We start from the raw sequence: 15877 nt of genomic DNA, 5'->3' as shown, positions 1-15877 counted from the left end.
CCTCTAGGATGGACAAAGACACGTGTTACTAGAAAGCAGGTGTCCACTAAGTTGGGTAGTGTCTAGCAAACAAGAGTGTTGGGTAAAGCTCCCAGCTTCTTGCAGGAAGGCTGAATATACCCAGTGTTCAGCCTCAGCCGTGAGCGAAAGATTTGTGTGTTCAGCAGAAGAACAGGAAGCATGTGCCACTTTCTAGCTAAGCAGATCAGGAGAAGATAACTTTGTTTGAGGGAGAGGTATCGTTATGCAGGGTTGTGCGCTATATAATTGCACAATCTGCTATCATGCATGAACAGAGCTGTTCAATAGCATGGCCTTGCCTTGTCCTGACATCATGTCTGTGTTGGAAATCCGTTTGGAATGAAAAATCCCACATTCCCCAAGTGACCTCGTAGTCTCTGAGCAAAAGGCTGAGTTGCAGTGGAGACTTTACAGTCTCAGTGGGGCCAGAGATGGGAGCTCTGACACCAGCCTCAAAGCAGATGAAGGATCAGAAGTCAGCAATGAAGCAAACTTCCTTCCAAAGAAAGTAACATTTTTAAAGTGCAGGAGTTTTCCATGGTTCTTTGAAGGCATGAAAAGCCACAAAGGTAAGAAAAAGTCACTGTGAGTAACAGTGTTACTCTTACTAGCTGCTACTACCAGCATTGGTTTTTGGAGATGGAAGTACCCAGCACTTCTACAGGTTTCCTAGTGAGAGTGTAATTGCTGGGCCAGGTACACAGGTTGGAAGTGTTGGCCATTATCAGTCTGGCACTGTCAGTGTTGCATTTCTTTTGCAGACTCAATGAATATTGCTTGTGATGCTCAGTCTTTTAGACCTTTGGTTTCATAGTCTCTACTCCCTTCTTTCACAGCCATGGCTTTCACATTACAAAGGAAGCCCTGACTTCCAGCATGATGCTGCTTCCTGAGAGAATCAAGTCCCCTTCTTGCTCTCCCGCTCTGCCCTTTCCTCTTCATCCCCATCTCAAACAACCATTTCCTTGTGTAGCCCCAGTACAAGAGGAATTCCTCGCTGGCCATCTTCATTTAGGCCATATTCTGTGGCCATTTTCTTCAGAGGGAGGAGGTCCTAGTGAGGTGGAGAATCTGGCTCAGAGCTCAGTGGTATTTTTTTAAAAGGCATCCAGTTGAAGGGACTTTGTGGTTTTCACCAAACCAGAAATGTCAAGCAAGCTTGGTGTGCTCCATGTTAAAGGTTCTGCAACTTTGCGAGAGCAAGGAAAGTCATAGAATCATAGAATAGTTTCAGCTGGAAGAGACCTTGAAGATCATCAAGTCCAGCCTTTGTCCTAGCCCTATCAACTGGCTAAATGATGCCCCCCAATGCAACATCCAAGCATCTCTTAAACATATAACCAGTGATCAGTGACTTGAATATAATTTCTGCATCAGCTGCATCTTGCAAGCTGTTCTTCAACTTGCCAGACAGTGTTTGATATTTGGATACTATTTTCACATGGCAGATAGAAAGTTAATGGGAAATGTCTCTGACAGTAGTTGGACGTAATTTAGAGATGGACTACAGCCATATAGCTACATACCAGATTTGGGGTTTGGCTCATTATGTTAGAGAGATAAGGCCCAGAAAGGCATATGCACATTCAGTCAGACCTGAATTTTCCAAAAAGACAGTTTCAGCCTGAAAAGGGATGGGCAGTTTAACATCTGAACCATCTGGCTTCTGTGATGCCAGCCTGCAGGCTCTCTTTAAAGGTCTTAGCTGCTTCCCATACAGGGGATGAAGATGTAAGCGATGACCAGCCTCTCATATTAATCCTAGTTTATCTCACTAGTACAGAGCAAAACAAAGCAACAAAGGTATTCCTTACTCTTCCTTATTGTGGACCAAACTCTGCCTTTTCTTATTAACTTCATGTTCTTGGGACTTGTGTCTTTTCTTCTGTGTGTCCTCTCTCCAGGAAGTCTCTTCCCATGGTTTATGTAGCACAGGCTGAAAAAATGTCACGTCTAGGCCTCTACGACTTCTTTATTAAGAGAGTGATTTATTAAGTTATTCAGAATATGGTCTTCATTCCAAGTGCATGCATAGAGATTGATTTTTCTTTTGTGTTTCCAGACTTGTCTCTCTTGCAAAATATGATACTTTTCCACCTCTAACTTATCCTTCAGCTCTTAGGAAATCCAGTTTGAAATCATCGTCTCTGCCTCCAGTTGTGCTTTGGACTATGCAGCTCAGATTAAAAGCTGTTTGGAAAGACAACTGCTGAGATGAAGCTCTGAACTTACATGGGCACAAATACCCAGAACCACTGAAAAGAGGTCTGAAACCATTGGTTTGAAGATACAAAATTTTGTGACACTCATAATATCTCATTCAAATAACAGTTTTTCTAGAGACAGTGTCTCCCAATGCCATTCTAGGGAATTAAATTCAGTGTTGAGTCTGCATAAAGAGAGGAGAACTACTTGCCTTTATGAGCATGGTATCCGTATCGTTTCTTAGCAGATCTTGCTTCCAGTAATGCCCTTTTAATTCAGAGCTGAACACCGAGAGCATATTCTGAGCACTTAATACAGAAAGTCTACAAAAAATAACACCTCAGAATAAAGTTATATCCTTTGACTTCTAATCAAAACTGAAAGGGCACTTAGTTGTACTTGTGGATGTGTTACTGAGCCTTTGATTTTTCTCTTCTGTGGGCTTTCCAGCATTTTTGCAGATGGCTGGGGGTAGGCGAGTGCACCTGGGGTAACATTCCTGTTTGCTGCTCTGTTGGAATTCGGCTACACTCCTTAACAAAACAGTTTGTTTTAGACATTTTTGATGCATGTGCAAGATGCATTTGGAGGAAAAGCTAAGCAGAACTAAGATACTGAAAAGTGAGGTGGTAAAACTGGTATTTCTCAGATTTTATTAATATTAACTGATAATCTCATTTTCCTATACTGCTTCTGTAGAAGATGTTAAAGTGCAGTCTAAAGTATCTGACGATGCCAAATACTGACCCGGTACCTCCAGCTTGTGCTGGAAATCAGCAATGTGACTTGGCTGTCAGAGCTGGGCATAGGGTAACAAATTAATTCAGTTAGTTCTGCCACTATCAGAGATGTTGGCACTCCCTTTTCACCTGTCACACCACAACACCTAAAGACTAGTGAGTGGGAACACACACAGAGCTGTGCTGAACCATAGCAGAATTGCAGAGATGCTTTGGTCTCTGCTTAACTGTGCAAACTCCCATTTATGCATGTATTAGGTTTTCACTGCCTGTCGCCTGTTCCTCTCCCCCCTCTGCTTTTCCATGTTCAGTGGATTCTCCTCTCTGTGTCTCTGCCTCTCTTTCTCTATTTTTTTCTCCCTATTGTTCCCCACGTCACTAACTGTCACTCACTTCATAAAGCCGTCTGGCTCGGAGCTTAAATATTGCAGGGCAAGTAAAACCCACCATCAGAGCCAATTCAGTCATATCTGCTCAGTCGTGCGACAAGATTGGGACTTTTAGGGTAGGGAAGAAGAGAGACAAAAGTTCACTCTTCCCTGCAGAGTGCCAAGAGAGGAGGGGGACACATTTCTTCGGTGGAGCCTTTCACAGCGGCAAGTTGCTTGCTCAACGTCCTTAACTTGTACAGTCTTTTTTGCTGGTAGTGTGCTCAGGTTGTAGTGTCTGGAAGTGCAAGGTGGGGGTTTGCAACAAACCCATGGGAGTTAACAACACGAGTTTGTTGACTCTGAGTGGGCTTAGGCAGTCCCCTGCTCTTTCCTCATGACAGGCAATTTAAGGGAAAAGGCGACTGCCTAAATTCGTTGCTTGCACTTCTTTTGAGGCTCAAGGGGCTGACTCCTTATAGGTGGAATCCTAGACATTTGAACTGGCTGTACCACTCATTTCCAGTCCACCCAAAAATTGTTCCTTGCAGTCAAACTGACTGAGCAACTTTGAACCACTTCACCTGCAGAAAATAGAGAGGGTGGTTGGATGGGGCTTTGAGCAACCTGGTCTACTGGAAGTGCCCCTGCCCATGGCAGGGATGTTGGAACTAGGTGATCTTTAAGGTCCCTTCCAACTCAAACTGTTCTGTGATTCTATGGTTCTGTGATCATGGCAGAGTTTTGAAAAGCGTGACTTGTTTGGAAGTGATCTCAGGAAGAGCTTAGCCAAATGTAACAAGCTGCAAGTGAGGCATTTAATGGAGTTAGCCAGGAAACATCTTTCCTTCTCTTGGACAGTGAGTTTTCCGTGTAAGTTTATCACAGCTAGGATGTTGCTCTTTTGTGCTGCAGTGGAAATGTTCAAATGGTAGCTGTGGATATCAGCGTGGCTCACAAATAAAGAAAGGGATGGAGTTAACTGTGGTGCCTGGGGGACAATGAAGTTTGTGTTGTGCATAGTCGTGTGTTTTAGAGAGTTGCACATGACTGGTAACTGTCGGGTGTACTTTGCTCTGTGAATTTGCAGAAAGAGAATGTTTAAATCAGTTTAGATAATGTATGTAAACAGCATAATCTTCTGCTAGACTTGTTAATGTAAGTGCTGACATTAACACACTCCTTTACACAACTTTAATGACTGAGAAAGTAGCAATTTTCTTCAGTGATTAAATTATATGTTTGCCGCTTATGCTTGCAAGGTGTTTGTGCAAGCTGAAGGACTGTGTTCCTCTCTTTGTTTTCTAACATGGGTGTCTGGGGTTACAATTTGAAGGCAAGGAAAATGAGCCCATCTTGTTGTAGAAAAATGACATCAAAAAGGATTTTCTTTTTGGTGGAAAATTTGTGAAATTCCCCAGAGCTACAGGACTCTCAATATTTTGTGTGTTTGTCTATGTGTGTATATATACACACGGTAGTTGAAACAGAGTAGTATGCGTTGGTGTGTCATAACATATGGCATTACAAATATATCCCTGTGGTATATGAAGGAGGAGGGAATAGATACTTGGATTTCCATGCTGTTGACTGTACCTTCTTTTCCGTGGCACTTGTGTACTTGTGTCTGCATTTAGGAAACTATAGATGGAGGTAGTATCTAAGAGATGAATTTCTAGATCCCTGTGTTCAGCTATTTTACAAATAATGTTCTCTGATTCACTTGTCATGGTCCACAAGTCAGTCTTTGTGGATCACGAATATTCTGCGTTCCTCAGTGACTTCAGACTGCTGTGATGTGTTAAATCAGCCCATGCCAAACACGTTTCTTCTTTGTTTCTCTCATTCATAGATTTTCCCTTGCCTAAAATTTTATAGTGGGAAGTTTAGGATATGCAGGATAAAATCCTGGCCTATGAATAATTCCTTACTGTGCAAAAAAAAAGACAGATGTAATGTTTGACTTGCGTTACTTGAAATTTGGACCATTTTCTTAGCTTTCCAATAGGATATCTGTATTTGGCTTCCAGCTCTGTATTAGTCTGAGATAGCAGCACTGACATTTTAGAGAGAGAAAATAATATTTTAGGTCCCAGTTATAAATATTTTTGTTTTTCTCCAAGGTGGTTCCAATGTCAGTGTGGCAGCTGACTTCAGAAGAGGAATCAAACAATTGCCCCAATAAGACCAAAAAATTATGTTGTATATAATGCATACTTTACGGCAAACCTAATTATGTACGGTAGTTATTAAGCTTATACAGTATTACTAATGTAGTAATAGTAGTGTAATTGCTATTCTTACCTAACAAAATGATTTCTAATGTAGAATTAATACGTACAACCTAGAGAGAATTCAGGTTTGTGTAGGTGCAAGATGGGCACCAATTCAAGATCTTTCTGACCTGTGCGTGGTTCTGGTGCAGAAGAGCTTGGGTGCTTGAAAGCTTCACTCTCTTTTCTAACCACTGCAGCTACATGTTGAGAAATCTGTTGTACTGTACTGCTGGCAAGTGTTTGTATGTGTACAAAATCTAAGCAGGCTCACACAACTGAGCCTACAAGGCACCACAGAAGACTCTTACCTCCTTACTCCCTGGCTGAAAAGTAATTGCCCTTTTAGAGCCAGGAAAGAAAGAATATAGCAAGTGATTTGCTATGGCTTTCCAGCCCTTCTGCTCATAAATCATTGTGATCAGGCACATAAGCAAGCAAGCAACCTTCTTTTTTGTCTCAAAGCATATGAGGGAAGTACTTGCTGGTTGAAAGCAGCAAAAGACATCAGTGGGGAAACCAGGTATCTTTTAAATTTAGCATAATTTGTGGTCATTCTCTTTCTTTTTTCTTTCCTTAGACAGTAAGAAATGGGTGACTGGAGTTTCTTGGGGAACATTTTAGAGCAGGTGAACGAGCAATCCACTGTCATCGGGAGAGTTTGGCTCACAGTGCTCTTCATTTTCCGCATCCTGATCCTGGGAACAGCCGCTGAGCTAGTGTGGGGAGATGAACAGTCAGACTTTGTGTGCAACACCCAGCAACCTGGTTGCGAGAACGTCTGCTATGATGAGGCCTTCCCCATCTCCCACATCCGCCTCTGGGTCCTGCAGATCATTTTCGTGTCCACACCTTCGCTAATGTACTTTGGGCATGCAGTGCACCACGTCCGCATGGAGGAGAAGAGGAAAGAGAGGGAGGAAGCTGAGAGGCGTCAGCAAGCTGAGGTGGAAGAAGAGAAGCTGCCCCTGACTCCAAATCAAAACAAAGGCAACAACCCTGATGGAACCAAGAAGTTTCGCCTGGAGGGTACCCTCCTGAGAACCTACATCTTCCACATCATTTTCAAAACCCTCTTTGAGGTGGGATTCATAGTCGGTCAGTACTTCCTGTATGGCTTCAGAATTCTCCCCCTTTACCGCTGTGGGCGGTGGCCCTGTCCCAATCTTGTGGACTGTTTTGTCTCCAGGCCCACAGAGAAGACCATCTTTATTATGTTCATGCTGGTTGTGGCTTCTGTGTCCCTCTTCCTCAACCTGGTGGAGATCAGTCACTTGATCCTGAAAAGGATCCGGAGGGCCCTGAGAAGACCGGCAGAGGAACCACTGGGAGAGGTCCCAGAGAAGCCCCTCCCTGCCATCACAGTCACCACTATCCCAAAGGCCAAAGGCTACAAGCTGCTGGAAGAAGAGAAGCCGGTGACCCCCTATTTCCCTCTTGCAGAAGTAGGGGTTGAGCCCAGTCCCCTTCCATCAGCCTTCAATGAGTTTGAGGAGAAGATTGGGATGGGACCATTGGAAGATCTCTCCAGGGCATTCGAAGAGAGGTTACCATCGTATGTACGAGCGAAGGAACCAGAAGAGGAGAAGGTAAGAGCAGAGGGAGAGGAGGAACGTGAAGAAGAGCAGCCTCCGGAAGAGCCAGGGGTGAAGAAAGCAGAGGAGGAGATGGTGAGCGATGAAGTGGAAGGGCCTTCAGCACCTCCTGAACTTTCCACTGATATGAGACCCCTCAGCAGGCTAAGTAAAGCCAGCAGCCGGGCCAGGTCAGACGATTTGACTGTATGAAGTGCAGGATACAGGGAGCACATGGAAATGAAAAGGTTGAAGAGAAAAGAAGAGAGAAAGAATCAAAAAATATTTTTAAGCAAAATGCTAAAACGGCTATTTGAATATTATTTCCTCTTGAGATTCTCAGCTGGAAAGGTACTATCATGGTAACTGTGCCTTATTTGCCCTGTATGTCCATTTGAAAAGGAACACTTCCCCTGTTTCCTCATACCAGCTTGCTCCTTACAGTAATCTCTACACTGTACGCATAACTGATGTCTTTTAAAACCTAATGTGGCAGTGAAAACCAAATGTCACCACTGTGAACGTATTTACTGGAAGCTTTGTGTTCCACATTTCTTTAGGAATACCAGAAGGATCTGTCTCTTAATCCAGCAAGGGGGAAGACTGATCAACAATTGTATCTAGTTATTTCTTTTTCTGTTTCCACCTATGGCATGCTGAGCAGATCTCCCCTTTGCTGTTGGCATGGAATTGCAGTTACTTAATTCAGAAAGTGAATTCTGTGCTTAGCATCAACACACTAAAATAGTAAGCACTATTTCCCCTTGCTGTTCAGAAAACACAGGCAAAACATCCCCAGTTTCTCTGTGAATGAAAATCTGAGTTAGGTAAAAATATTTTCCTTTTGTAAAAAATATTTCTGCTCTTCAAGTGACATTGACAGTGGGCAAGGTTAAGAGTAGGATTTAGCAGATGCCCACAGATGGATTATTTGTTCCCAAGAGGGTCATCCAGCCCTGAGCCTATTTCAAAGCACTGGAAAGAATAAATTCAAGTGATATTTTTTACTTGTAGTCTTGTGACTTAAAGATATGAAACTCAATTTAGCAAAGCAAGCATGGCAAGGCTTCTATGAACGGAGGAAAAGGCTACAGCCCTCTGAACATGAAATGAAATACAAGCCTTCATGGAATGATCCTGACATATGCTCAGCTTCTGGAGCTCCCAGACTTACAGGCACTCAGCAAATCTCAGGTACAGAGTCCTGAAGGCACCTGCGAACCTAAACCAGTGGCCTGGGTGACTATGTGACTATTTAAACCTCTAAATACAAAAGTGGTTGTTCAAGTTTGAAAAGACTGTTATGATAATAGTCTTCTCACATCCTTTGCTTTTAATTTGATAGACGGGGAGCCATCCAGTGGTCTACTTCTCTATAAAATGCCAAAGTCTCAAGTAAAACAAGGTCTTTCAAAAGATGATTTGACCTTTTGTGCCAACAGGTCTGTACAGAACTGTCAGAGCTTCAGCAAAATATTTTTCCTTGTTACAGAGGGTAGAAAAGCATGTGCTTGCAAATGTTTAAGTGTCTGTGGATTTTTAATTTTAGGACTACAGCAGCACCTTCTAGCTGGGACAGTGCAGCAATGCATTGGAAAGCTTCAGGTTAACAGCTATGTCCCCCCAAAACTGAGCCTCATGCCAGAAAAATGCAGGTATGCACTCTCATCTGCTCTGCTCTGCAATCCTCAGACCCTGCCAGCTCAGCAAATTCCTTCTGCTGGGCTGCAGCCCATCCCATTGTTCCCAGGGCAGGCTCTAATCCAGGTCAGGAAAACAAAAGGCCTTTGGCATAATGCATAAAACTCATGCCGCCATGAGCTAGAAAAGACCCCCTGCGGTCTCCCATTGTAGCGGCGCTGACTCCAAGCCCATTGAAGTCAGATGGGTGTCTGAGAGAGCTCTGGGTATGCTTGGGCTCACTCCTCCAGTCCCGCTGCCCCACATTCTAGCCCAGGCAGCCACCGGTATGGTCAATTCTGTCACTTGCTGATCAAACCTGCTTGGTGGAGTTCCCCTGCCTCATTACGCAGCTGCCCTTTACGAGCGCAAAGGTGGCTAGACTTCAGCGCTGAGTGAAGTGAGCTGTACATATGTAGAAAGTCTGTGGGGTGCGTTGGGATTCTTCAGCACCACAGCGGTGCCACGTACTATTATCTTTTTTTTATACTCTTAATCCTTTTGCTCCTCTTGGGCCTGTGTATTTTCCCAAGGTTTGCAGCCTGAGGTCAAAAGCTTTGCTCCCTGGACAAAAGCTGTTACCTTGTCCTTCCTCATGAAGGAAGACTGGAAGGCGCCTCCTGTTTTAGGAAGGAATGTGAAAAAGCAACACATGCGCAGGAACATGCAGAGAGAGAATCTGGAGGCTACCAATTATCCGCTTTCTTAATACAGAAACAGGAGAATAGTTAACACAAATGAAAGGCAACCGAGGAAATGCAGGAAAAGGGTCCACTGTGCCCAATACCCAACTTGAATTCAAGCAAGGGCAAAGATTTAGATGAACTGCAAACTCACCACACTTACATGAGATGGAGTCTATTTCTTTTTATTTTCTTCACAAAAAGATATAAGAGAGTTTTAGTTGTTCTAAATGTAAACCAGCCCAATCATTGAAGGGGTTTGAAAATACATTTACCTGTAGGTAAAAAAAGATATCTGTAACGGTTCAGTATGAGCGGTCTTCCAGCTTCTTCAGAGCATAGAACCTTTCCAGATACCAATGGAATAGATGAATCACCCCCACCCTTGTTCACTTCTAATTACTCGACAAGCCCTTTTACATACAAAGTATTTTAATAACCATCCCTGTTCCTGACCTCTGATAAGCATATCCTTCATTAGATCACTGGACTAATTAAGATGAGCACTTATTCACCAGAGGTATATGGTTCATAACATGGCTTTCCGGCAGCCCAGTCTTTAATCATCAGATGTTGAATATGGCATTCTTTTTTACTCAGTGAAATGGACTATATGCAGCGAACTCAATGGACACTCTGTAGTTCTTTCACAGCTGCTGCAGGAAAGCTCATTTCTTACTCCAGGTCACGACAGCGCAACGAAACAAGCCAGCATTTTCCTCCTGCATCCAGTCAACTGCTTGTTGGTGGTTATTTTTCAAGCCACTTTTCAAGTACTCTGCCAGGCTGCTAGCAAATCTGCAGTCACCAAGTACGAGCTGCGGCACCAAGACAACGCTTCTCGGCAAACTGGGCAAGGAAGTAACAGTCTGGTCTTCTGGCATCCAGCCTCATCTCTGCAATGAAATCACTACGGGACTGTCAGCAAGTCATTCTTCCTCCTTGTACGACTGGCAATAATTTTCTACCTCACAAAAATTCTGTGAGGCTTGATAGATTGTGTTAGTAGTAGAATGGGAGGTCCTTGGATGGAAGGCCCTACAGACGAGCAAAGGATTATTGCTATTTCTGGATGTGATAGCATATAAATGTGTTTTATTCCCTCTCAATGAGACAAATTTAATCCTTTGTTCAAGAAATTCCTAGTGAAGTTGCATAACAGCCTCAGAGCTGTGGATTCAGTGTATGATTTTACTTGAAAAAAACAATTAAACAAAACATAGATATAAATGTAAAGAACAGGGAAAATTATCTTCTTGGGAAGGGGGAAGTCACTGGACAATGAGAGCCATGCCTGGATCATTTAAAGGTGTGTGTTCCCCCTTGGCTCCCTGTGCAAAAGAATTACTAACTGGCTTGCTGAAAGGAGCATAAGATGCAAGCATCAAAATCGCCAAAGGAGGTGAAAGTAGAAGAGAAAGGTAGTGTCTTAGCTTACAATAGCATGTGGGAGTTGGTATTCTCTAGTGTCTAGAGCAGTGGACCTAGGATAATAATCTTAGATTTATTTCCAGCTCTGCTTCTGACTTGCTGTGATAATCACTTTACCGCTCAGTGCCTGTTTTCTCCACCTGTAAAATGGGTGTAAGAATTTCCACCTACCTCACAGGGATGTTGTGAGGCTTCCTTAATTCTGTTTGTAAAGTAAGTAGGAATGATCTGATGAAAAGCACTGCTGAAATGCATGGTATCCTTGTTATTTCCTGGCAGAACTACTAACTTGGTACATGACTCCTTGACCAGACGGGCGGTAGTTTGAAAGTGTGAACACTGACAGCATCAACACAGATGTGGATTTGCCATGACTTGAAAAGACTCCACCGATCCCCTACTCCTCTCTCCCACCTTAGCCTTGGCCTGGCCTTATGAAGCAGTGGTGACAGTATGGTCACACAGACCCCTCTTCTCCATTCCCAGCAGCCATTCTGGGGCAGCATTTATGCTTAAATAAGACAGTTCCTGGGGGGTGGGGGGGACTACAGGTTGGTGGAGTTCTGACAATTTTAAGAGCCTTGCAAGGCATGTGGGAGAGGGTTGTATAATGCACAGTATTGCTGGGCTTCTGTTTTAAACCATCCAGTGCAAACTCCCAGGTCAATTTTCCAGAGTCTCCACAGAAAAGCTTACAACTGCTTGTGGCACACAGGAAAAAAGCCACCCTTCATGAACGCGAAGCCACAAATTATCATGTCATACTGATTCTTTCCTCTAAGTGAGATAGATACCAACAATCTCTTTGTGCTACAACACAAGGTACAGATTCCTCCATCTGTAGGAGGGGAGAGATTTGGTGGGATCTCTGCTCTCTAGGTCTGTGTGGGCATGAAATGCACTTACTGAGGGAGGAAAGTCCAGTCTCTCCTGCCACTCAGTAACTCACTGACTGTGCAGTTTTACATTTAAAGCACGGCTGTGTCACACAATGCTGAAAAAAAAGTGGCAGTTTGCTGTTTTGTATAGAAAATGGCTTTTCAGGCTGACAACTGAAAGTAATCCTGGCCTAGGCATAGTTTTGTTTAGTAAAGACAGGAACATCCATGAGAACTGGACTAAAGCCTTCCTATAAGCCTGAGGCAGTTGCGATAAAATGGTATACGGTGCCAGATTTCCTGAGGGCCAGGGTTGGATAAGCATACCAAAATCAGGGGACTTGTCTAAGTATTGGAAAAATACTTTTTTTCCCCAACAGAATGATACTACCATTTCTTATGCTCTGTCTCTGCTACACCTTTTACCATGGCTCAGGAAAGGATTTTTGCCAACCCCAAAAGTGCTTTATACAGTTGAGTAGTAACCATGGCAAATAAATGTGTGTTGACTTGCCAAGACGTAGCCTGGCACACAGTCCTTTCCTTGCAGCTAGCTTGGCATGCACCTATTTCAGCAGAACCGGCAAGACTCGCGTCTTTCTCAACAATTCCAGTTCTTCTCTCAGCAGCTTGATGTACAGACATTGAAGGTTTGTTCAACCTAGAGAGGAGGGGCCTAAGGGGGTGGGGAGGTCCAACTGCTGTCTTCAGGTACCTAAGGAGGAGTTACAGGGAAGATGGAGACAGACTCTTGAAAGAGGTGTACAAGAAAAGATCAGAGGCAACGATCACAAGGAGCAGCGAAGCAAAACTTGACTAAAAAATTCTGGCAAGGAAAAAACATTATTCAAATGGAGAGTGCTTCAGCACTCAAGCAGGTGCCCAGAGATGCGGCAGGATCTCCATCCTTGGAGGATGAAGACTGACTGGGAAAAGCATTGAGCACCCTGGTCTGACTTCGGTGTTGGCCCTGCATTGAGCTGAAAGTTGGACCAGCTAGTCCCTTCTAGCCTGAACTATCCATTCCATGGAAGGTTGAAAACTCAGTGCAGCCACTGTGTGGTGGAACAGCGGGTGTGGGGCACTCTCTGCCTCTCTGGGATGTTCTGGTAGAGCTTGCTTAGACTGTCCCATCAGGCAACACCACCCAACCGGGCACAGCAGCAGAGGCCGATGCACAAACAGAGTCAACTGGTGCTTGGTAGCTAGAAAAGCTGCTCGAGGCCAGAATCACATGTTGTGTAACTGGTTTAGAAAGAGCATTACAAATTAGAAAGTATGCTTGTCAACAGAGAAAATCATGGAAATATAAGGGGCTTAGGTCTTTTCAGCTCCCTTTAATTTCAGTGTCAAGTGTGCCTTTAGATCCATCTGAAAGTGCAGAGGACTGCATTTTAATGTTCTGTCAACAAACCTGTGTGTTTTAAAGCTTGCTGATCTGGGATGAAGCAGAACTGAATAGAAATGGTGATTACAGAGCTACTGACAGAACATTTTGAAAAAAACAAAAACAAAGAATGTTGGCCTTCGCCTTGCTACATCCAGCCTAGCACAGTGAAAGCAAAACATGCCATTTATTTGTTTCCGAGGAGGAACGGCTATATTGCTTCAAAAAGTTATAGTGTAGCCTTCCGAAAAACTTTTAAGTAAATGCAGCAGGGAATTTGTGATGAAACAAACAGAAAAGTTGGCTCCTGTGGTGCTTCTCTGAAGCTCAGGGGAGAGTTGGATTGAAGGATGATCAGGGTAAAGAAACCCAGTTACTAATGAACATACCAAAAAATCCTGGAATACAGGCAGAGGGGCAGAGGCCGTGTGAGAGGGCAGCAGGGAGTCCCAGGTACCGGCGCAGCATGGCAGCTGCCAGGCAGGCTGCAGGCAAAGGCCAAAGCGAAGAAGCCTGCAAGGTCATCAGTCGAGTACCTCATTGTAAGGATAAGGCAAGCCAACATGAGACATGAACTAAGCCCAGTCTGCTACCAAGTCCGGTATGTCTTGATTTTAAGAAGGCCAGCAACTTTAAAATAATTTAATTGAACATTCATGCACTGGTTCCTCTGCTTACCTGGTAGAATCGAGAACCAGAACTATCATGGACATTTATTTTTTCCCCTAATCCTTCTACCTAAGTATATGAAGAATTTCTGGGACAAAAGTATTCAGGTAAGTTTCTTAATACATATATGTTAGTTCAAAGAAAATTCAGAGACAATCCCATAAAGGAATTTATCTATTGCCAGTGGACATCATCATCTGAACTCACTACAAATAAATTGAAAAAAAATCATAAATCAGAATGATGTTGGTTTACTCCCAGCTTCAGAGCTCCTGTTTATGAAAACCTCTGGAAAGAAGAGAAAAGAAAATGGATGGGCCAGCTGCCAGCTAAGTCTATTTGTCAAAAATATGCCCCGTAGCACCTTCTGGAAACCTGTGCTATTTCTAAATATACTCTTGGCCAACAAACTGCTTTAATTCAATGTGCTCCACCTTTCCGCTTTACTTAAAAGACTTTAGTTTCCTCTGCAAACTAAACACAAAATAGCCACGTTCACACTTTAATATGTGGAAGAATAAAATATGGAACTGAGTGGAAACGTGCCAATGTGCTTACCAGCCCTTTTTCTTCCTGTACTGCCTCTCCTCTCTGGCCACCTCCACCTATATTCTGTTTAATGAAACTACTAGCCTCTCACAACTGAGAAGTTGCCTTTGTACCTGTGGAGTGCCACTGACTCCCCATACATGCACATCAGGGGCTCTCTAAAGCAGAACAACATGGAATAAATTTCTCATTTTCTTTTTACATTTTTCCCTGAAGGAGAGGTCCTGGGGCTGGGGTGTGGCTCCAAGTTTTTCCAGGAGGAATTGTTGTCTTTCTTGTGTGTTTCTCCCAAGGCCCAGGGATCAGTAATTTACACCTAAGCAGAGGCATGTTTCAAGCCTATTTATAAACACATGCAAAAAGAAAGTTTAAAGAGCTATGGCCAAACTCTGCCTTGTTTTTCAACTTTGTGTTGGAGTCAGTGGAGTTGCCAAGGTGTAAACAAGACCAGAATTTGGCTTTATATAATTTATTTTTTAAAGGATTTCCTGTAAACTTCTGTCTTTAAAAAGGAACCATCAACTAACCTTGCCCCACAATCTACTAATATAGAACAAAACAACAACAAATCCCTCCAAACTTGGGAATCTCATCACTTCAGGAAAGATCAGTTTCTAAGTAGTGGTTACAGACAAGGAAGAACAGGGAAGCCCTGATTTCAGCTCTGCATTAACTGGCAGCAATACCAGAAGCCATAAAAAAAAAGGTCTCAGATCAGATACGATAATCTGCTCCCTCAATTCATTTCCCTGTGAAAGCTGAGCGTTTTTTTCTCTTTGCGATGCTGTAGACAAGGAGACAAATTTCAGACCAAGCCGACTGACAGCAAGACAGCAAGCCAAACAATCGAAGAGACTGTGGGACTAATCCGGTGACTCGGGCACAACCGAAAGTAGCTTCGTTTTCCTAGTGAAATGAGTTGTAATGAATAAAGGTTCCTGATTTTCAACCAGCAGGGGCTCTCTGCTTTGTTAAACTCCCAGCGAACCCCACTTGATGCTTTCTCATCCTATAGGATTTGTTATTCCAAATATAGGGAGTTTTGAGTGGCAACGCTAAGGTGTGTTTTTAAGAGGAAAGCAAAATCACAAGAGACACCATTAAGTTCAAGCGGGGACACGACTGTGACATGAAGAATTGGATGTGGCACAGATCCCATCAGGAAATTCCCCGTTTGAACTTTTCCTTCCCCGCCGGCCCCATTCCTTGACACATTTATAATTCCGAGGCCTGAAAGGCCCCCCGCGCCCTGGGCTCGGGAGAGGGATCTCCACTCGGCTGGGCAGACCGACCCGGAGCAGCGCTCTGCGCCCGCGGAACTCCGGCGCTGGAGTCAAAGGCTTCCCCCCAACGCCTTTCACCCATCCAGCAGCGGGGTCCCCTTCCCTCGGCTTCCCTCCGCCTCCAGAGGGGCACCAC

General features: G+C 43.8%; 1 protein-coding gene across 1 annotated transcript; it reads left to right on the top strand.

Annotated features, from left to right (window-relative positions):
* Positions 1 to 3526: 3526 nt before the first annotated feature.
* GJA8 (gap junction protein, alpha 8, 50kDa) lies at positions 3527 to 7605 on the top strand. Its single transcript, XM_009871103.1, has 2 exons — positions 3527 to 3562; positions 6188 to 7605. Exon 2 carries the CDS (start codon positions 6198 to 6200, stop codon positions 7392 to 7394), a length of 1197 nt encoding a protein of 398 aa, XP_009869405.1. The 5' UTR covers positions 3527 to 3562; positions 6188 to 6197; the 3' UTR covers positions 7395 to 7605.
* Positions 7606 to 15877: the final 8272 nt, after the last annotated feature.

Source organism: Apaloderma vittatum, unplaced genomic scaffold (assembly GCF_000703405.1).
Source record: "Apaloderma vittatum isolate BGI_N311 unplaced genomic scaffold, ASM70340v1 scaffold23290, whole genome shotgun sequence".
Lineage (NCBI taxonomy): Eukaryota > Metazoa > Chordata > Aves > Trogoniformes > Trogonidae > Apaloderma > Apaloderma vittatum.
The sequence above is the reverse complement of the archived record's forward strand: the minus strand, read 5'-3'. Positions and strand labels throughout refer to the sequence as shown.